General features: G+C 42.3%; 1 protein-coding gene across 1 annotated transcript in view; it reads right to left on the bottom strand.

Moving 5' to 3' along the window:
* Positions 1-18,641, bottom strand: part of MAML2 (mastermind like transcriptional coactivator 2) — an 89,215-nt gene extending 70,574 nt beyond the window's left edge. The window contains exon 1 of the mRNA XM_019530296.1: positions 17,202-18,641. Coding sequence (XP_019385841.1) covers positions 17,202-18,473 — 1,272 coding nt within the window. The 5' untranslated portion in view covers positions 18,474-18,641. The remainder of the gene's footprint in view (positions 1-17,201) is intronic.
* Positions 18,642-22,242: the final 3,601 nt, after the last annotated feature.

Here is a 22,242-nt window from a genome sequence, read left to right as displayed (position 1 = left end):
GACCCGTCCACCACCACCCTCTGAGTCTGACCCTTGAGCCAATCTGCAATCCATCTGACTGTGTAGGCATCAATGCCACAGTCGCCTAGTTTTTTAATGAGGATGGGGTAGGAGACGGTGTCAAAGGCCTTGCTGAAGTTTAGAAAGACTTCAATCTCCCAGCCTCTCAGGGTTCTCCTCTGACCCTCCACCCCTAGAGTTCCTCCCCTGCTTATCTGTCGAAAGGGTTAACTTGCATGCCTGGCCCCTGATGCTGCTGCTGCTCTCCTCCACCCTGGGCTCAGACCAAGGAGCAGCAGTGGTGGCAGCAGCAGCCAGGCAGGCAGGTTAACCCTTCCCTGCCTGCTCCCTGGGACAGACAGTGAGGGCAGCCACAAGTAATTGTGGGGGAAGGGAGGAAGTGAGCAGGGATCTGGGATGCTGAGGTGGGGGGGAGGACAGTGGGCTCAATCTGGGCCAGTGGGGTTGGGGGGAGCAGGTGGGGTGTTTACTCTAAGGTGTAGCCTAGAAAGTAGTGGAACAGGAGCTGGGTAACAGATGAGAGATAATCCTGTGTAACTTTGAGTGGCATAACTTTGAGCAGCTTAATGAGTGCTTAAAACTACTTTCAGGTGTTAATGTGCAGACAATCCAGGTGTTAAGAGCCCCAGGAGCTGCCCAAAATGACCATGTAACACGGCCCTTGCATAATGACACAGCAGTACACATTTTTTTTCCTGTTTTAATTACACCTAGAGAAGTACTTTAAAAACTGGCATTAGAAGATGGCTATTTGAATGTAGACTTAGAGATGCCTATAAAATTAATTCAGCAGTCTTGTGTACTGCATTATTAAATTATCTTCAGTGCCACAATCAACTGCTGCATTTTCCTTGGGACCTCAGCAGTTCACAGAAACGGTGTGTGAAGTAGGAGAAATGAAGCTGAACAGGGAATTTTAAATCTAGAATTTCCTAACTTTTAAGTGCCTGACTTCATGATCTTAATGATGCTGTGTCAATGCAGTTCTCATCTGAAATTTAATGTTACATATATTACATACTGAATACCTATTATGCATGAATAATACTTTGGCAAACATACCTTAAAGCACTGCCCTCTGCAATCATGTGAAATGTGTATCACATACACAATATTCAGATGAATACAAATAGAAACATCAATTTTTAAATTCTTTTTAAATGTCTTTTTCAAATACTGATGGAAAATGCCAAGTTGCTTTAGAGATGGTAAAAACAAAGAACCAAAATAATATTGACAAAAAGCTTTGGCAATACTTCTCCACCAAAATGTGATTTTTTTTTTTTAAAATAAAAGTGCTTTGTCAAAAAAATGAACCTGAGTAGGTGAAGTAGAAACTGCTCCTCTCTGAAGCTAATGCAAATCATTACATTTTTCAAACATGTGTGACCAAAGTCAAATTTTTAAAGCCACACTTAACCATTTATATAGATGGCCTAACTTTCAGAATTATTATGTGAATACAACTCCCATTGACTTGAATAGATCTGTGACATCTTGGACAATGAAACCAGCTATTTAGATGCCTTATTATGGATTATATCATTTAGCTTTGGTCACATAAGTTTGAAAAGTTGGTCCTACCCTCTCTGTCTCACCTTCATTACCCAGAAGGCAGGGCAGGCTGGCACCTTAGGGCGCATACAAATGTTGGCTGTACCCAGACTATGATCATGTGGCTTAGTTAAAGCGTGATGGTAGATGGTGTGTACAGATGTTAGAATCATAGGAAATTAGGGTTGGAAGGGACCTCAGGAAGTCATCTAGTCCAAATGCCTGCTCAAACCAGGACTATGACTATCCCAGCCAAGGCTTTGTCTAGTTGAGTCGTAAAATCCTGCAAGGATGGAGCTTCCACCACCTCTCTGGGTAACCTGCTCCAGTGCTTTACTACCCTCCTAGCAAGAAAATTCTTCCAAATATCTAACCTAAACTTCCCTTGCTGCAACTTGAGACCTGTTGCTCCTTGTTCTGTCATCTGCCACTACTGAATATTCACTGGTGCTGGGAGCCGTAAGGGGAAGGGGGAAAGGAAGGGGAAGGGACAGGAGAGACTGCGGGGTGGGGAGTCCACAGAGGGATGCGGGGGTAGTTGGTATGAGGGAGAGGTGTTTGTGGCTCTGTGGGAGGTGTTGTCTATCAGGAGAGGGGGCGTTGAATCAGGGGACTATAAAAAAACCTGGTCAGCAGCTGGGGTAAGAAGATCACAGCCCTGGGGCTGGGGGTGGGGCTGGGGCAACCAGTTGGGCGTTCCCAACCTCAATGCTATGCTCTGGACCCATGAAGACATTTGCTGAATCAGAATAACCCATTCCCAATCCAAGTTAGTTCACCTACTCAGGTGCAGTATCTTAGATAGGACCCACCATTTTTGGCCTGATTTACCATCCTCCCACCCCCAAGCATTTGCAAAGATGGGCACTTAGATCAACCTAACCCTAGTTACGTTGATCTAAGCGTAGCATATGTATGTTCCCTTAGGAACTAATTTGTTCAGAAAAGTGCAAGCTTTTGTGGGCGACAGCCTACTTAATCACATGCTACCTCTCTGTTTGTTTAGGAAGATAAATATTCACCACTTCACAAGAGTGTGTGGTTTAAATAGTTAATGTTTGGAAAGCAATCTGAAGGTATTACATTAGTATTATTATTAGTGCTATCTCAGTATTGCCATAAGCACTCTAAGCCTTTGTTGGGAAGGGTGGCATTAATCTAATAAATACAATAAATGTTTTCCTTCTTTTTTTCTCCTTTTGCTTCTTGTATGCAGCTACAATAATAAAAACCTGGTTAGCTCAGTTGTTTATACAACCTTAAGCCCAGCTCTTGCATTGTATTGTCACCATACATGGATTGCTGAGACATTAGAAAAGTCTGCCTGAAACACAAATACCAGCACAGAGCCGCCCTCCCCCCATCACGGTTACCCTGAAGAATGTTACTCTCTCTCCAAGAGGCCCAGGCACCTTCACTCTTGAGAGCCTGCGCACAGTGGTTCACTCGGCTTTACATACTTACTTTCTTGCCCTGAGAATAATGCACTACTTTATTGTTCGTTCCCACTGCACCAAATACAAATCTCAAGCCAGCCTTCCCAGATTAGCAGTAGACAGAGAGTTGCTTTTAATTTTTCGTTTGTGTTTTTTTAGCTTGCACACTGGCTTCCTCCATTCAAAAGGCAATAATGAAAATAAGTAAAATGATTCAGTGGCATCACTTACTGTCACAGTAGCCCAAACTTACACACCTCTACAGCAAACATCCTAGAGCCTTTATTTCCACATTCCCTCAATTACGACTTTAATTATTAAATCAATATGTAAAAATAATCATTATTATATCAGACTATTAGGGGGGTTTTTTTAACTTGCTTTGCATTCCTTTGAAAAAAAGAGATAAAAAATACTCTTTTGAAGTTATAAGAACTATAGGCCAAGCTGACTAGAACTAATATAGCCGAGGCTCCTTGTGCCGGCGGTACTATGCATGCTACAGGTGAGTAACAGTACCTCTTTCTCCACCCCCATTCATTATCCCAGATTAAAAATTAATACCACAATCTCTCCTTGTTAATGACCTATATTCCAGTCATTCTCAACCTTTTTAGACTCAAGGGACCCCTTACTAGACTCAAGACACCCCTGGGAAAATGCCAGCTCTTAGTTTTCACTTTTTGACTTCAGAAAATAATAAAGGAATTCTTCTTTGCAAAAAACTCAGGAAGGCCACAACAGGTAAATGGTGAGCTCCCACAGATGCCGCCGGCAGTGTCAGTGACCACCCACAGACCACCCACAGACGCCACCAGCAGCAGACAGCAGTGATTGTTGACCGCCCACAGACGCCACTGGCGGTGTCGGTGGTGGGGTGGCGAGCAATGACCACCCACAGGCACTGTTGACAGTGTCAGCGGCAGCTTTTCATAGGGGGTGCACTGCCACATTCAGTGTCTATGGGGGTACCACAATGTGTGCAATAATGATATGAAGTCGCTCAACATCAACACAGAAAGCTGGGAGGAGCACGCAGAATCCTGTCTGATCTGGAGGGAACATCTGGCACTGGGTGAAGCTCACCATGAAGAAGCTTTGATCCAGAGGATGGAAACAAAGTGAGAAAGAAGAAAGAAACATGTTGTAAATGTGGACTCCAATTTAGACAACATATGGATCTGTGAAACTTGTAACAAGCTGTGTTGCTCTCGAATTGGGTTTGTCAGCCACTAATGAATTCATCTGGCATCTGACTAGACCTCTTACGTGTACACCAGAGGATCAACCATTTCCTACTAAGCTCTTCTAGCCAAAGCTGCTTCTTACTGTGTGGTGGTACCTTGTTTAGTATAGCTACACTAGGCAAATGAGGCAGGCAAAGGGTTTTGGAATGGTCTGAGTTTTTGGCTGGGCTGTCTAGGTCCATGTGGCACACGAATGTAATGCATCCATAAAAACACACTAAGGTTATCGGTACATGAACTAATTACTGCAAAATAAGCTAGTGATAATTTAGAATGTATTCTGTGGCAATTGCCCACGTGCACATGCTTACTGAGTGTTAAATGTGAGGTAGCTTATCCCCCAACGAAAGTGGAGTCAGTGATGCCACCTCTACTATGAAGTAAAAGCATACAAATGGGCAGTTACCCCGCAGTAGTTAACTTCATATCTTAGCTTATCTCATGGTAAACTGTTTGCATTTGCCCACACCCTAATGGAATATTAGTGTTGTAAGAACAGAAGCAATTTATAGTGATGTGGATCACCTCCCCTTCCTGGAAACACCCACAGCTAATGCTGACTGAATAAAAAGAATGTTTTTCCCTTTTAAAAATATTTTCCATGAAAAATACTGTCAAACATTTTAAACAATGTTTAGTTCTTTGTACTAAAAAAATTGAAATTCTAATTTTTTGAGTGTTTTTGTCCCTTGAAGAGAGAACTTACAGGATCCTGATTTCATGGACCTTAGGTGCTATTAGAATACAAATATTAATAGGCAGAAAACAGAAGAGAGGTAAATTCTATTATAAGTTTTATGGGCTCGCTTCTTGGAGGATTAATGAATTGCCCAAGGAGAAACAAGTAGGAAAGGCCTCCTTCGCATGCCAGGCTCTGATGGTTGTAAGATGATTTTTTCCCAGGCTTTCTTTCCAAAATTCTTGCAGGAAATTGACTCAGGAAATTGATTCTTCCCACAGATATACACACTATAATAGCACTATGTTATTCTGACCCTTGCTAAAGCACCACAGAAGCAGTATTTGAATAATCCTACAAACACCTATGAGAGGGAAGTAGATACAACTCCATTTTACACATGGGAACACTGGGACCAACACAGGCCAGTTGATTTGCTGCAGAACAAATCAGAAAGGAACTGGTTTTGATAAATTGACTAATTCTAGTCTCATTCTCAACCTATTACATCTTTACAATCCCTAGTCCCTTTCCTTTCTCCCATATAACATAACGAGATCTTGTTCCACCTATTAGGCATCAAAATAGCATTTAGATGGCTCTCAGAACAAGTTAGACTACTAAAAAAGTACAGGCTACAAGGTGGACGTACCTTGGCCACTCTTTGAGAATACAAGGTAACAGGCTCCCTAAATAAGCTATGTCTTGGCAGCGCCAAGGCAAAAAGAAGACAGGTTAGCTCAGAAGGACCCCTCAACCCACTAAGGACCAAAACAGCAAATTTAGAGATTAACAATTTGAGCTAATTAAGAGACTGGCCCAAGATCAAGCTGGTTGGCAACCACTGCCTTATGTACCTGAAGGTATGAGAAGCGGATTGAACCAGATCAGTAGTGCCATTGCAAAAAGCATGTCAGTTAAGGAAGTGCCAGTAGCACAAATGGATTTAAAATCCTCAAAGCAGAGCACAATTTGACCAAAAGCTGCTCAAGTTTAACCATCTTAAATAAATAAGCAAAAAAACCTAATTGAGTATAAATAAGTCTAAACCAGTGGTCTCCAAACTTTTTTGATTGCGCACCCCTATCAGTAAAAATTTTTGTGCACACACCCCCAATATATGTATATTTATTTATTTATAAATTATATACATGTACCACTCACATACCGTACATGACACATGACTGTCTGACATACAGACCGAGTGAGGGCGCCAGTGTCAATCTGTATTAGTAAAGCTTAATTTCTTTCTTACTTTTTTAGATAAAAAATAAATATAAATAGAAGTTCTAATATTTTCTTCCCATACCCCAATGGATCGTCTTGCGCACCCCCTAGGGTGCATGCACCCCACTTTGGGGACCACTAGTCTAAACCCCTGATGCAACAAACAGTACCCGGGTACTCTTCAAATGTGACATCCAAAGGGAGATGGCTTTCTGCGTGTGGCTTTACAAGTCTTTCAGCAAACACAGAAACCAAAACTGGAGTGTGTAGGACACCACAGCAGCATGCAGACTTGTGACATTCTCTGGGGATTTTGACAACTGTAAATCAAAGAGTACCATGTAACGGATGCTAGTTACTAGCATGGATTCAAACGATTGTTTTCATCATTTACAACAGAAGCCCTCAAATGAAAAAATGTAACCAAAATGGAGCTGTTAACTAGGCAGTAATTAGCCTACTACCATGGTACACAACCTTCTTCTTAGATTAGGAAGTATTTCATACTACTTTTGATCCAGGAACTCAAGAAATATTTTTATTTATAATCAAAGTTAAATTTAAAATATCTTTTGCAGGAGTTACAATTTACTTTATACTTCTTCTTTATAGGTATTTATAAGACATTCTCCACACTTAAAACCACGGAATCTGCTGCAGTACAATATGTCTGTTTTTTAATGGTAAATCTGAAGATCTAGGAAAAATAGTTTTTATATAAATCATCTAAGGAAGCAAGTTTTTAAATTTTACATCAGAAATATCAAAGGCTAAAATAGAGGTGTGAATTAGCTCTAAGACTTCTCCAAGCAATGCTTTAAATAAGGCCAAGCCACTATATTTTCTGCTTATGATATTTCCCTCTTACCCAAATGTCTACCTGTCTCTCAGATACAGTAAGTTCTCATTAAAAGTGTGCAGTTGATTTGCTTGGAATAGAAGAGTGAAGGTGGGTCCATTGCTGCTTACTTTGATGGTGTGAGTTCAGTCTGTCTCCACGAAAGCTAAAGAGACAACACAAGACACCTAGGAGTTCAAATTATAACTGGTGGCCCATATGAATGAAGTGGTGGGTGAAACTCTCATGACCCCCCTCTCAGTCTGGCCCCCAGATATGAGAATCACTGACTAAATAAGGCTGCTGGGGCACAATGGCACATGCCTAGAGCAGTATGAAATATTGTAACTTTGGTCCACTGGGGTTTGATGAACTTATTCTGGTTTCTGTTCACATGAGTTCAGGCCCTTCTCCCCTCCTCCCAAGTGAAAGGAAAAGAAAAATCTGAGTGAGAAATTCAGCTGAAACTTCCAAGTTTAACTTGGCTTTGGGTCAAAACTAGAGCTAGTTGAATAATATTTTATTTGGTGAATTTGGCCATTTATTTTGTTGAATCCTGTTTTCATCATTTGATGAATCATTTCTAATGAGTTACACAGCTGATTAAAAGCTTACAAAATGTTTACTGAAGTTATTCAGCTCTAATCATAACCCCTGGGTTTTTGCAGGGTTTCTTCCCAAACCCCTAAATCTGCCCCTAGAAACAGGCTGCAGTGATCAATCCATCTTTTCCCAAAACAAAATAAAATCTTGACTTCGAACTTCTCCCCAAACAACAGCCATACATGCTTTCCAAAAGTCAGTCCGCGTTCAGCAAAATGCTTGCAAACCTCTTACAGCATTGGCTAAACTCTGCACTCATAATATGAAATGTAAAATTAAAAGAATTTTGAATTTTGTTGCAAGTGTTGTGTCTAGACCCCCTGGACCCTCAAAGAGAATGAGGAAGATGAGTCCCTGCCACAAAAACAGAGAATGAAACATAGATGCAAACAAAATCTCCGTTCAGTTCAGCCCTCTTCCAGGAAACCAAGATGATTTCCATCACGTCCATGATTTGTCCCTAGAGGCAAAAGGCATCTAATTAGCAGATCCTACTGCAAACCTCCTCCAGTTTGACATAAAGTGCCTGCGACAGGCAGAGAAATTATAAGCCTTACACTTTCATTTAGCAAGCTTTAGCTGATAAAGTCATGTCCACATGCTTTTTGGGAACTTCAACCCAGGAGGGGGGAAAAATACAGAAAACAATCATCTCCTTTAGCTAAAGAATGTGAATTTATGGTAGAAAGTGTAGTGCTATTTGATGGTGGCATTATAAGAGCCTTTCATGAATGTACACTTGTATTTCCATACTACTATTTCAGTTCTTTTTTATGGTAATGAAGGGGCCAGATTCTGCTGTGGAGATAATTTAGGATCAAAGACATATTTCTACAGTTCCCAGTATAATGAAACACAGAATCTTCATTGAGAAATTAGGCATAACAGGAAAAAAATAAAAATGAAGGAGTTAATTTTTAACCATTAGCAATTAATAGCTTCTTATTGCCAATAATAGGTGAACATTCCCTTGGGCAGGATAGCAGTGAGGTGGACCCTCTCAGAAAAAAAAAGCGTATAGTCTACACAATCCTGGCACGTCTGCATGAGATGTTTACAGTGGAGTAGACTAATTTGCTCTGCCATAAATGTCTTGCATTTATACATGCCACCCTATTAGGCCACAGGAAACAAATGAACTCCGCAGCAGGGTAGTACTTGTAAATATGTTTTACTCTGGAACACTGCACGTGTAGCTGCTGCCCCAGCTGGCTGGGGCATGAGGGTCCCTCAGTATGGGAGCTGCCTGCTGGCTAGCTCCACACTGGAGCACCCTTGTGCCCCAGCCAGGTCCTCTGCAGCATGCTGAGCTGGTTGGAGGAGCCCTGGTCTGGCAAGCTGACCCCCTGGGCCCCCTGCCAGCTGGGGCTGCTTTGACCTGCCTCAACATGTTGCAGTCCTGGGTGCACATGTAAATGTGGCGCCTGGGAGCAATAAATTCTAGCATGATATGCACTTTAGTTTATTGCTTTGCCTTAAAAGCACATACATATGTGCCCTCTGATCCTCACACCAGGAGGCCTGCTTGCCTTCTGCCCCCCCACTTTTTCCCCCTGAAGCCTTCCTGCCCCCCCTGCCACCTGCACCCCTCCATCCTCAGCTGCCTACAGCCTCTGCCCCTCCCTTTCCAGTAACCACAATCTCTGCCCCTTCCCCCCACTCCCTAGTCTCTGCCTCTTCCGCTCCCCCCAGCCCCCTGCCTTACTGTTAGACATTGCTCTGGCTCTATTCCCTACCAGAGCACAGCACACGGCAGCACAGCCCCTGCTGACCATGCGCCAGTGCCGGTGCTGCTGACTGACCAGGCAGGGGTCATGCAGCAGTGCTAATGGTGCCAATTGACTGGGCAAGGGACAGATTTCACGTGCTCTGTGCCCAGGAGGGAATCCAGACAGAGCTGGAGCCGAGCTGAGCCTGACAGTAAGGGGTGGAAGGGGGGCAGAAGCTGCAGAGGGGAAGTGGGGGCAGGGAGGGAGGGGTAGGCAGGAGGGTGCTGTGGTTCTGACACTGGCCCTGGGCTCAGAGCCAGAATCAGAGCTCCAGCAACCTCCCCCCAACTTTGTTCATGAATCTAAGATGAGGGGCTTCCCCCCAACACCGCATTGTGTGACTGGCTCTAGACATGCACATTTCAGTTTGCTATTTCTACCTGCTAACAGTCACAAAGCAGAACTGCAGCTGATCCAGACCCATTTAGCTACATTAGCACTAGCAATGCAGTAACCAGGGCTTACTGCAAGAATTTCTGGTCACGCAAAGTCATAGAGAATTAGGGCTGGAGAAGACCTCAAAGGTCATCTAGTCCAGCCCCCTGCCTGAGGCAGGATTATTTCTATCCAAACCATCCCATACAACCATAATCTAAATTCTACAGAAGACTACTATCAACCCCGACACAACATAGACCTAACACCCTAACCTGCCACAGGTCAAACAGGGGAATCATGGCAGCCAATATCCTACTTCTATAAAATGTTGTCAATATATGCTTCAGAGGTCCCAGGTAGAGGACCACGTCCCCTGCTACAAAGGAAAGGGAAAAAACCCAATAGACCATACCAAGCTGACCATGGGGTAAAATTCCTTTCTGACCCCAAATATGGCAATCAGTCTGATCCTGAGCAGGGCAAGACCCTCTAGCCAGGAACCTCTGGCTTTGTTCCTAGCAGGAAAATTGGCACACCCCAGTTGAAGTCCCCAGCGTTAGCTAACAGCCAACTTCTCTGGGGAGGCTTAAAAACACCCTGACACATATAGCAGAAAAAAACCTAGGGGCTTGGGGGTGGGGGGCAGAAACACCTAGTAGAGCCCAGAAGCATGGGAAATGCCCATGGTAAAAAACAGACATAGCTATGCCTAGATCATCCCTGACCAGTGGCTGTTCAACCTCTTCTTAAAAACCTTGTCACGGAGAGTCCACAATTTTTGTAAATAGTCCATTTCAATGTCTCATTATTCATTCACAGTAAAGAAGTTTTTTCCACATATCCACTCTAAATTTACTTTGCTGCAACTTCATGCCATTGATCCATATCCCCCTCTCTTCAGCAAGAGAGAAAAGGTGCTTTTTCTTTTCTTTATGGTAGCCCTTCATATATTTGAAGACTGCTATCATGGGCATTTTCTGCAAGCTGAACATACCTAACTTGCCTTCTAAACCCTTACTCATCTTTGTTGCCCATTTCTGGACCCTCTTTAACCTCTCCATGTCACTTTAAAAATGTGGAGCCCAGAACTGCACACACTACTCCAGATGAGGCCTAACCAGTGCTGAATAAAGAGGCATTATCACCTCTTCTGTCTTGCACCTAATGTGTTATTGGTGCATCCCAAAACCACATTCACATTCTGTGCAGCTAAATCACGCTGTACAGTCATATTGATTCTGTGATCTACTAAGATTCCCAAATCCTTTTCCATAGTGCTGCCATCCAGCTGGGTGTCTCCCATTTATATTTGTGATTTGATTATTCTTCCCAAGATGTAACACCCGCATTTGTCTGCATTGAGTTTATCCTGCTAGTTCTAGCCCAACTGCCCAATCTGGCAAAACATATATAAATTGTGCTCACATCCTCTGTGTTTACAGTTCTTCAAAGCTTTGTGTCATCTGCAAACTTGCTCAAGGAGCTTTCTATGCCAGCATCCAAATGTTGAATAGCGCTGGACCCAGGACAGACATGGTGGGAGTCCACTTGAAACCTCCTGCCATTCTGACATGGGCCCGTTAATAATTACTCTTTGCTTGCAGCTATTGAGTCGGTTATCTGTCCACTTTGCGGTAGTTTTATCTAGCCCACAGTTTACCAGTTTATGAGATGGTCATGTGGGACCTCGTCAAAAGCCTTGCTGAAGTCCACATACACCATATCCACAGCATTCCTGTCATCTACTCAAGTAGTTACTTTGTCAAAGAAGGAGATCATGTGTGTTGACACAACTTGTTTTTCATAAATCCATGCTGACTGCCTGCAATCAGCCCTTCCTCCTCCAGATGGCTGCAAATGGCTAAGATATGCTCCAGTAACTTCCCAGGTATTGAGGCTAACTGGTCTGTGGTTCCCTGGGTCCTCCTTCTTACCTTTTTTAAAGAGGATCACTACATTGGCCCTTTCCAGTCCTCTGGTACCTGGACCCATGACTTCATGAAGTTCATGAAGCCAAAGTAACATGCATCCAAAGCCTTATGGATTCACTAACTTGAGCTGCTCTAGAATCTAGTTTGCAGGGTGTGGAGGGTATACGAGTCTATCCATCCCAAGCTCCCAGGAAACAATGTTCTTAGCCACTGACGCATTTAACTGAGGCTTCGTCTATTCCAGCTGGTGTCAAGCCAGGAATACAGCATTGCTGAGCAAACTGCTTGGGCTTGTGGCCATGCAGTTATAGCATCAAGATGTACAGGGTACAGGGGATGGTGGCAGGCTTTGCAGCAGCAGTTGCTGATTCTAGGGTGGTGGCGGTGAATCTTGGAGGATGGTTTGTTCATGCTGAATGTTAACAGGCCAGGGAAGAGAGAGCTGCTGCACCTGTGGCTTCTCCATATGTAAAATGGTGCTTCTGATGCAGGGCACCTAGTACAGACTGGTGGGATCACACTGTCATGGAGAGCTGGGATGACCAGGCATGGGTCCAGAACTTTTGCATGAGGAAATAGACACATCCTGCTTGTTCAGTGTTTTCTTGGGATGTGGCCTGAGTGACCTCAACCAAGGTGAAAGGTCCTGCCAGGGAATCACACAGCATATTATATTTTTGTCTAGGCAATGAAATAAAAGAAACCCCCGTTTAAGAGTCTTCCTCATGGTAAAGTATGCTCTTATGCCACCATAATGCATTGCCTTGCTCACAAGCTCCTGCTAGCCACGTGACCAGAGCACAGACACACATGAGCAAGAATGTATTAGCTATTTCATTTAAAAGGAAATGGGACATACTGGGGACATAGGGCAATATGACTCTTCACCAGTCTAGCAGTGTACACTCAATGCTTACTAAACCTGAAATGTCAGTTTGGGCTTATTTTTTTAAATAATTACCACAAATGTAATGAAAAAAATCAATCAGTAGTTGATTTTTTCCCCCTTCTTGGAATCCACCTGCATGGGAGCAGGGTGGGGATGAAGTTAACAGATCAGGGAAATGAGTGTGCCTGCTGTCCTCACTTTAATTTAAGGCTACCTTGTTGCATGTAATACCCACAGAACAGTAATTTTTCTCACCCATGCTATAATTTCTCCTTTAATAATAATAAGATGGCAGCTGCCACCTACTTGTAGTGATTCCTGATCCAGTGCTGCTTCTTCTCCAAACTTGCAAGGCCCACTCCCAAGGAGATCCTTAACAGATGGGTCCTAAATCATCCAGTCATGAAGCCTTCCTTGGAGCCCATTCAAGCAGTGTGATTTGCTCTGATGTCTGTTCCTGGGACTTCATCCCCTCTACCATAGTGGGTATCTCTTCCTTGCAGTACTCACATAAAAAAATGAAGGCATTGGTGTGCTTCTTAGGCCAGCTGGTAGTAAACTGGGATGCCGTAGTCTAAGGTGACTTGGCTAAGCAAGCAGAAAATGGAGAAGGCAGAGTGGAATGAAGGCCTAAATGTTGACTAGTTGTATCTGAACTGGTAGAAAACTTCTAGAACATAGGAGGCAAGTTGGAAGTTGAATCAATAGAAATGTCAGAGCATATGGGCTCAGGGAATTGTGGGATGGCATTCCAAAGAATTATCAAAAGATGATCTCAGCTATCATGGCTTTAGCAGCATCCTTGAAAAGTGAGTATCAGAATCTACCTTAAAGTGGAAAAGGCTTTAATCCATACCTGCGCTGTGCAAGAAGGCTTGGATTCTTGCACATAGGCTGGGACATACTGGTTTTGTGTGAGGGTGGTTGGGGGATCAGGCTAAAACATGATTAAGAACCTGGGGGAAGCATGCAGCGTGGATGTACCTTCTGCAAGGCTTCAGCAGTGCTCAGAAACTTCTTGAGAAGTAATACAGGATTTATCAGCTTCCAAGCAAAAGCCTGCAGATAAATCACTTGCATTCAAGAACCCTCAAGCTGAAAATCTTTCGTGGCACATTCTGTATTCTGCTGAACCAGCCGGAGGAAGTGCTACAAAGACATGCTGAAGGCCCACCTCAAGAAGACAGATGCCAACATCAGGAGGTGGGAGGAGCAGCTGCTAAATGACTCCAATGGTGCAACAACTCTAATCAAGTGGCAGACTGCTTCACAGTCAAGTGCTGTTTTGCCCTCAAAGCAGAGAAGAGAAGACAGAGGAAGGAAAAGGAGATAAATCCCTACAGCTTACTCTCCCCTGCAGACAGATCTGTGACTCAAGGATTAGACTCTTAAGCCACCTGAAGACACATCAATGAGCCATGGTAGAGACTGTCCTCAAATTGAGAGCTTGCCAGTGGCAACAGAGCTCAAACAGCCAAGCTGAAGGGGCTCACAAATCCAGCAAGCTGTCTCAGCCTGAGGAGTCAGTGGGATCTGGCGGTTAAACAACAATGTAATAGGAGTTTACAGGATCTGTAAGCACAGACAGGTAAACACTTGCGTTTAAGTGAATTAAAAATTCTGCACACCCAACCCACGTCAAGCCTGTCTCACTGTACACATTACTTCTGCTGTTAGAGAAATTTCCCATTGTATAGTACATAGCTTCAAAATGACCATGATGGGGTATAAAAGATAGTTTCCACTATGCAGGGCAGTACCAGAGTTCACACTACAAAGCTTTCACAACCTGACTTCCAATGCTGGGCTGCGGTGCAGATTACCACATCGTGCAGGTAGTATTAGGGAAAAAGACTGTAAGGCAAGAGTCTTCATGAAGTCCCCCTTCTCAAAGTCCTGCTCACCCTACTTTCTAGTGTTTTAGGCTTTGCTAAGTTAATTTGGGGAAAGTCCCACCCCAGCAGCTCCTTTCAATGTACATGGAAAAGACCCCAGACAACATATATGATGTTTTTTTTTTTTGCCTCCATACTGCTTGGCTGGCTAGAATTCATGCCTCTATACTGCTTGGCTCACCCTCTGCCATTTGGTAATAATGCTCCACTAGGAGCATTCCTTCGACTGGCTGCGTCTGCCTGCAGCCTGCTTAGCAGCAGCAGCAGCTGTGAAAGTTAATACTGCTTCAAGCAACTTACTGATGGTATTTTTATTTCCCTCCTGAACGTGGCCTTGCATATTTTGCGAAAAGATTAATGTTTGCAAAAGCACCCCCCCCACCCCGCAACCCGGTCTCTCCAGTGCCAACAGCTTGCTGGAAACTTCATCACAGTGGAATAAAGAAACTGTTACAATCCATCTGACTGCTATTGAGAGAGGGAGAAAAGCTCTGGTGAAGACAGTTAAAATCTAAAGAAATACACAAGGAACCACTGAACCCCTGCAAAGTCAGTTAAGGTGACTTCCCAATGCCAATTCCCCCTATAACCCCTTCAAACCAAACCAAACCAAACCCCTTCTGCTAGAACCTTTTAAGATGCTGTTTCCTAAGAGGATGATGTGTTGGAGCAACCTAAAACTAACTGATTAAGAAGTTTGGGAGAGTTAAAGAAATACATATATATACTTGCACAGCACAAATTTGTTTATATTTTGCTTTCTATTTTTAATAGAATTTTAATAAGAATAGTTAATATCAGACTGCATCTGACCAGCATGGCCTAGAAACTCCAGGTTTGCTGGATTCACTTATTCTAGTACTTTTGATTATTATTGGGAAGGTTTGGTCTTTAAGGCTTGGATAAGTCATTACAGTGTTTTCCCATCTATGAGAAATTAACAAATTGCTCGGCTGACTCTGTTCCTTTGCAAGATTGCCATCCATCCTAGTCAAATACCTTGAATCAGGCCACCCTAAAGAACCATGAGATTAGGTTACAAAATCATGAAGTCTAAATATATATTTTTAGCCTGCTTTGTGAGGCTTCAGATTACTTTAGGTCACATTTTCAAGTGTCATTGCATAACCCAAGAGGCTAAAAATTTACTTTTGTTTTAAGGAACAGTCTCCTCTAATGACATGAATCCATCAGATAATACAAGACTCATGCTAATATCACAACAGTTGGCAATTCTGCACTGGTCTGTAGGTATTTCAGCACTATGCTGCACCTTAGTACCTGAGTGTCCCATGTGTTTCCATCTATTTTTATCCTTACAGAAACCCACTGACATGGGCAAGTAGTATCCCCTTCTATTTTATAAATAAAGGAAGCACAGAGCAACTGCCATATAAGGAATGCTATATTTTACATCCACTCTGAGCAAGTATGAATGACTAGCGCAAGGATCAAGGCATAGGAGAATCACTGCCTCAATTCCTGATCTGTTTTAGGGGTATAACGCATTTAACATTAAATTGTTCATTTTCAAAAACTAGCCTTTGATTTAAACCATTTCTCATGCCCCACTGGGTACCTCCTAACACATTTCTACTACATACTGTTACATCCTTCAGAATAAAGAACTATAATAGGCTTCCAGGGTCAAGTCCAGTGCCCAGAGTCCCTATGTTCCCCTACGAGTCTTTTGATGTTATGTGAAGAATATTTTTCATTCACTTATAAGACTAGAATTTCTCCCCCTTTTTTCTAGAAATAAATTTCAACATAGCAATATGTAAGAATGAGGCTAGGTAGATGCAGACAGAACAAGTCAGAAGTTTCAGTTTCCTTTACAAATCAGTAATAAAATTCCTAGATGAAAAGCTTTGTCAAATTAGTCAATATATGTCTAAGAATAATGTTATTTCTCAATCCTGTTCTCCCAGACAAAATGATGAAATAGAATCAATGTTATAAAGCTATTACCTCAAAACAGTCTCATGAAAATGGAAATAAAGTGCAAAACAACTGACATCTCCTAAGCTGGGAAATTCAAATGAGACTTCAAAAATAACCTTAACTTTGCCCTATTATTTTTCCCCACCTTATGGGGAAGTATCCATGTAATATACATCAGTGACACATTTAATGTACTGTTATGGGAAGAAATGTGTCTTTCTTTTCTTATGACTGTGCAGTGTGCATCTACTGTGCATATTACAAAAACTGAACACCAGCAGTTTTTTGCGCAATATCTTATGAGGTGGTGATGTATTAAATGTTTTGGGACCATTGTATTTTGTTATGGAATTCTCTATACCCATTCTTTCTGGGAAGAATGGATGGAAAACGCTTTTTTCCCACTATGCATGAAATAACTACAGGCATACCTCGTTCTATTGCGCTTCACTTTATTGCGCTTCGCAGATATTGCGTTTTTTACAAATTGAAGGTTTGTGGCAACCCTGCATCGATCAAGTCTATCGGCGCCATTTTTCCAACAGCATTTGCTCACTTCGCATTTTTTAGCAATGAAGTATTTTTTAATTAAGATATGTACATTTTTTTTTAGACATAATGCTATTGCACACTTAATAGACTACAGTATAGTGTAAACATAACTTTTATATGCACTGGGAAACCAAAAAATTCGTGTGACTCGCTTTATTGCAATGGTCTGGAACCGAACCCGCAATATCTCCGAGGTATGCCTGTATTTTCATTATGGTTTAGAAGGAACATGTCTTACCTGTCTGTGTTGTTGAGAGACTGGATACTGCAGCCCTGAGATTTGCTGGCTCTGCTGCATTTTCTGAAGCATCATCTTCTGCTGCATTGCTAAGGGGACATTTGGTGGCCTTTGAAGAGACTGGTTTGGAAGGGGCTGAGCAGGTTGCTGCTGCTGCTGCTGCTGCTGCTGCGTATAATGAAGAATAGAAGTCTTGCTTTGGGAACCCAAAACTGAAGGCATCTGCTGGTTTGCTTGCTCTGAGTTAAAGTGAAACAAAGGCTTTGTGTTGCCAGGATGCTGCTCTAGTGGTGGCTGACTGTTGTTTATAAAGTTTCTGTTGAGGTCCTGAGGCTTCTGTTGCATTATGATGTCAATGGGGTTGCTCTGAGGTGTGGAGTTCGGTTTATAAACATAGTTATTCATCCCTTTGGACTGATTTCCATTTACAGGTACCCCAAGCATTGCTGAATTTTGTGGGCTGAACTGCTGCTGATGAAAGGAAGGGCTGGGAATTTTCTCCTGTACAAATGGCCCTGGGGACGGTCCTGATGGAGACATGGTAGACCAGCTGGCTGACTGGTTTTGCTGCTGCTGCTGCTGCTGCTGCTGTTGCTGCTGCTGCTGCATTAAAGCATGCTGCTGTCGGTTGGCTGCTATTTGTTTGAGCTGCTGCGCATGAGACACTTCTTGCCAGTTAGCCAATGTTCGAGTTGAGACAGAAGAAACCTGTGACGGCTGCATCTGATTCTGAGGCACTGAAGGAATGGGTGATGAGGTGGACATGGCAGTGCTGGCCATTGTGAAGGACGGGCCTGCAGATGAAGGCCTCATCTGTGGGGAGCCTACCGGTGGCTGATTCAAACCTGGTGAATATTCACTTTTGATCACCATTTTCTCCATCTGCAGAGAGGCTCTAGCAGACCCTCTCTGGTTTTGCTGCCCAAGGTCAATGTTAAAAGGCTCATCTTGTTTTATGGTAGCATTGATCATATTTTCTAGCTCAAGGTCACTCATGGGTGGCACTGAGATATTAGTCAGTTCATTAAAAAGTTCCTGAAGCTCAGGATCCATCATCTGTTCCCCTGTTTCCTCCCCATATCTGCTAGGAAAGATGTTCTCATGGGGGATCTGACCATCCAAGTGTTTGCTGCAAGACATGGTTTCTCCTGGTTCTTTCTTGACCTCTTTTAAAGCCATATTAAACATGCCATTTCCACCAGCATGAGTATTATTTGTTAGGTTGCTGCTCTTTCTTTGTGATCCTTGCCCCACAGGCAAGTTTCCTGACATCGACTGGCTTTGGCAATTGTTAACATGATGTCCGCCTTGTCCCAAAGAAAGATTATCACCCACTCGTATCCTCTTGATGTCAAGAAAAGAGCTATCTGAAATACCATTTTGTCTCTTGTTGTTGACAGGTGACAGATTTACCACCAGCTTTCTTTTCAAGGAGCCCTGGAGCTGAAAAAATGGGGAAGAAAATCATTAGATGACATTCAAGATCCAATCCACAGTCAAATTAACACTAGGTTGATGTCACTCATTTGATACTGTTGTCCAGATATTATGGAAATTAGCCCACATTTAGGATGTTAAAATCAGCGAGACTGCAATATGTGAACACACACCCAATTCCTGCCCCAGTTGTGTACAGGAAACCATGTACTTTTGTGAGCAAATTCCCACCTTGCACTTGCACAAACCCACACACCTGGATACAAGAAATTATGGACAGATTTAAAAAAAAAAATCAGTTTTAATAGATATTGCAGTACAATGCCCCTTATGCCTATGAAATTGATGAAATCTATGAGACTAACACAGTAGATGAAAGTACCCCAGCATGTTGCCATTCAAAAACCTGTACTTAATAAATGTCAACAATGTGGAGCTCTTGCTACTAAAACACATTTCTAATCTGGCTAGTTTCAGCTACATAGAACACAGTAAGCTTCACTAGAGGGCCCATAACTAATCTAAAGAAATGCTACTTTTTATTGGTTTGTTCTCATTTTTTTACTGGTTTGTTTTAATTTTTTCACTTAAGCACCAGTGCTTTGGCCCAAGTGACTCGCTGCACAATATCATTTCATACATGGCCTGGTCTTTAGCTTGGACTGAAAAATGAGTGCCAATGATAAGATACATTATTTTTGTTAAACTCTAGGAAAATAAAAAGCTGGAAACTGCAGGCTTCCATTAATGTATGGCATTTTCCCCTCAACTATGGTGACATATGAGCAGGGATCCTGGTTTTCTCTGATTTTAAAAAATTCCCAATTCTTGGTTAAAAAAAGATAGCCTCAAATCCACATTTTTCTGTGATTGAAATGAAACACCACTAATATTACACACACACGCGCGCGCGCGCGCGCACAGACATACAGAGTCTCATTTTAATAATGGAAAAATGTGGATTTAGGGTTACTTTTTAAATGAAAATTGGGGATTTTTTTAATCAGAGAAAACCAGGATCCTTGCTTATGGGGCCTTAAAATCATGACTTCTGTATCACGCTCTTTCTCATACAGTAGGGGATAAGGCTGTTGTATATATAGCCTGTGATCTCTGACTTCCAAAGCTGGGGGTTTTGTATACACAGAGTTATTCCTGATTAAGTCTATGTATAACCAGTCCTCTTCTGGAATAAGAGTGCGGCCTTCTTCTTAGTTTAACCAGTGAGTCAACCAGAAACAACTCCATATGTAGACAAGCCCTTAGGGGTAGCAGTCACTTATCCTTACCTACCCTTAACTGTGTGACCCATCCCCTTCCCCACTGTACCTTGGAAAAGTTAGGAAAATCTGTCATTTCCTTACCAGATAAAAGCATGAATGTCACATCTCAAGGATATTACAGTGAAATGCAGTCCCCCAATCTACATTATTGATTCCTTTCACTTCATAACTGAAGATGTGTCACAGCCTATTCTCTATGCATCTGTAGAAATGGGCTCATTCAGGACACAGGATCAATACGTTCTCTCACTAAAGTCCCATGAAAGGGATTTTGGTGGTCATTTACGAAGTGCAATGACTGTAATTAGGTGAGCGAGTTTCTAATACATGAGTCACTGGATTTTCCTCTGCAGAAAACCAGTTAGATGTATTTCCTTTCACTATCATCCTAGCAATCACTTTGAATCACTAAGAAATCATTCTTGAGCTCCCGCATTCCTCTTCTTGGGAAGTTGGGGAGTCGCCAGTCAAGAGAATTCATGACCAGTAACATGTTTTGCCTTTAGAGAAGTTGTTGATAGGAGTGTTAAACAGAAAATAACAATGTATCCTCTGCATGCAAGTGTTTTACCTGAGAATTAGGCCTCTCTCAGTTAATTTTTCATATGCTTGACATTTGGAAACATTATGAACTATTTAAAGTGTCCATGCACTTTCAAAACTCTTGGCCAATGTATCCTGATGCGATAATAGTATTGCTGCTATATAGCACTACACCTATCACCTATTTTAGAAATACATTAGACTAACTAGTATCTACACAGGTAAACATCACCACCTTAGATTCCTGACAGACTGAAACTGAAGTGAATGGTCACGTACAGGTCAGTGGTAGAGCTAGATGTCCTGTACCAAGGACAGGACCAAAGTCTCCATTCTTGTAGGGCTGGAGTAACTTCACAGAACTAAGCAAAGTCCAGTGTCATTTTCTGAATTGTGCTCGCATCCTCCAATGTTCTGACATTAATACAAACATCTTTGATTTTACATTGCTTCTCCCATTTTCCCTTGTGTTTATACCTGTGCCATAAGCAAAAATCTTTTATAATTCTGGGGAGGAAGGGTCATTAGCAGTTACATACAATTAAATCATACTGCTAAATTACCAATATGTAAAATTCTGGGAATATTCAAATAGGACTTTCATGAGAAAGTTTATGGAGAGGTATGTCAATTTTTTTTTAAAAGCCAGCTGATATTAGAGGAGGAAAACACACTGAATATCAATTGTTATTGATATTCAGATAGTATCTTGGTGGCCATGTCCCAGATCACTACCCCACTGCACGATGCTCCAGGAGTGGCAGGAGAGCTTTAATTAAAGTACATGCACCAGTACATCTGGTATATGTACTGGCTGCATGAAGAATAGAGCCAATACAATGTATTTTTAATCTTTTGTTTTGATTTTAATTTTTATCCTAGGTGGCTTAAAAGATAGGGTCTGCAAGAACATGACTCTCATTATCATAAGAATTTCACCACTTGCCGTTCGAAAGTGCGGTCTGGAGAGTGAGGCTTATCTTAGAAATCCTTATTTGTTCATAGAGGTTTGAATTAGAGGAGCTCTGTTGTCATCCAGTAGCACAACATGACTATGTTTTATTAACCCAATGGCAAAAGCAGCAGCGGAAGCAGCAGCTGAAGCAGGCGTCGCCAGGCATTCAGAAAACGTCCCACAGTTGCAACCAGACTTTCTCAGCCCTTGTGCTTACTGGTTACCGCAGCAGGCTAGGTCTGCACAGCTGGCACTGTTACACCAGCTGGCTTGGGCACTGACAGCAGTCTAGTCATAGTGGCAAGGAACTTACTGCATGGTAACTAGTTGCCTGGTTAGTCTGTACTGAGCTCCATTCTGATGGCTACACTTCTACCAGGGGTTCAAGCTAAGTAGTTTAAAGCTAAGTCAGCTATGTCTGCACAATACAGCAGTTACTACAATAACTACAGGGTTGACATACCCAATATCTCTTCTCTGCTATCATTCCTATCCCATTTCCTTGCCAGGTCCCTTCTCCCTCCACTTCTTCTATTAGGTGATCCTCATTTCGCTAACTCCTCTCCAACTCCCACCAAAATCTCATACAACTAACATGCCATTTGCTGTCATTACATTGTTCACTCTGCTTATATGTTGTAGCTAGGGCTGTCAAATGATTAAAAAAAAGTGATTGTGATTAGTTGTGCAATTAAAAAAAATAGTCGCATAAATCGCAATTTTAACTGTACAGCTAAAAAAATCAAAATTATGTGCAGAAAAATCTCAAAATTATACAAAATTATGTGGGGGGGATTTGTGAAGGTATGGGTGTGCGTGTGGG

The sequence above is a fragment of the Crocodylus porosus genome, unplaced genomic scaffold (assembly GCF_001723895.1).
Source record: "Crocodylus porosus isolate Cpor-Errol unplaced genomic scaffold, CroPor_comp1, whole genome shotgun sequence".
Lineage (NCBI taxonomy): Eukaryota > Metazoa > Chordata > Crocodylia > Crocodylidae > Crocodylus > Crocodylus porosus.
This window is presented reverse-complemented; position numbering and strand designations above follow the sequence as displayed.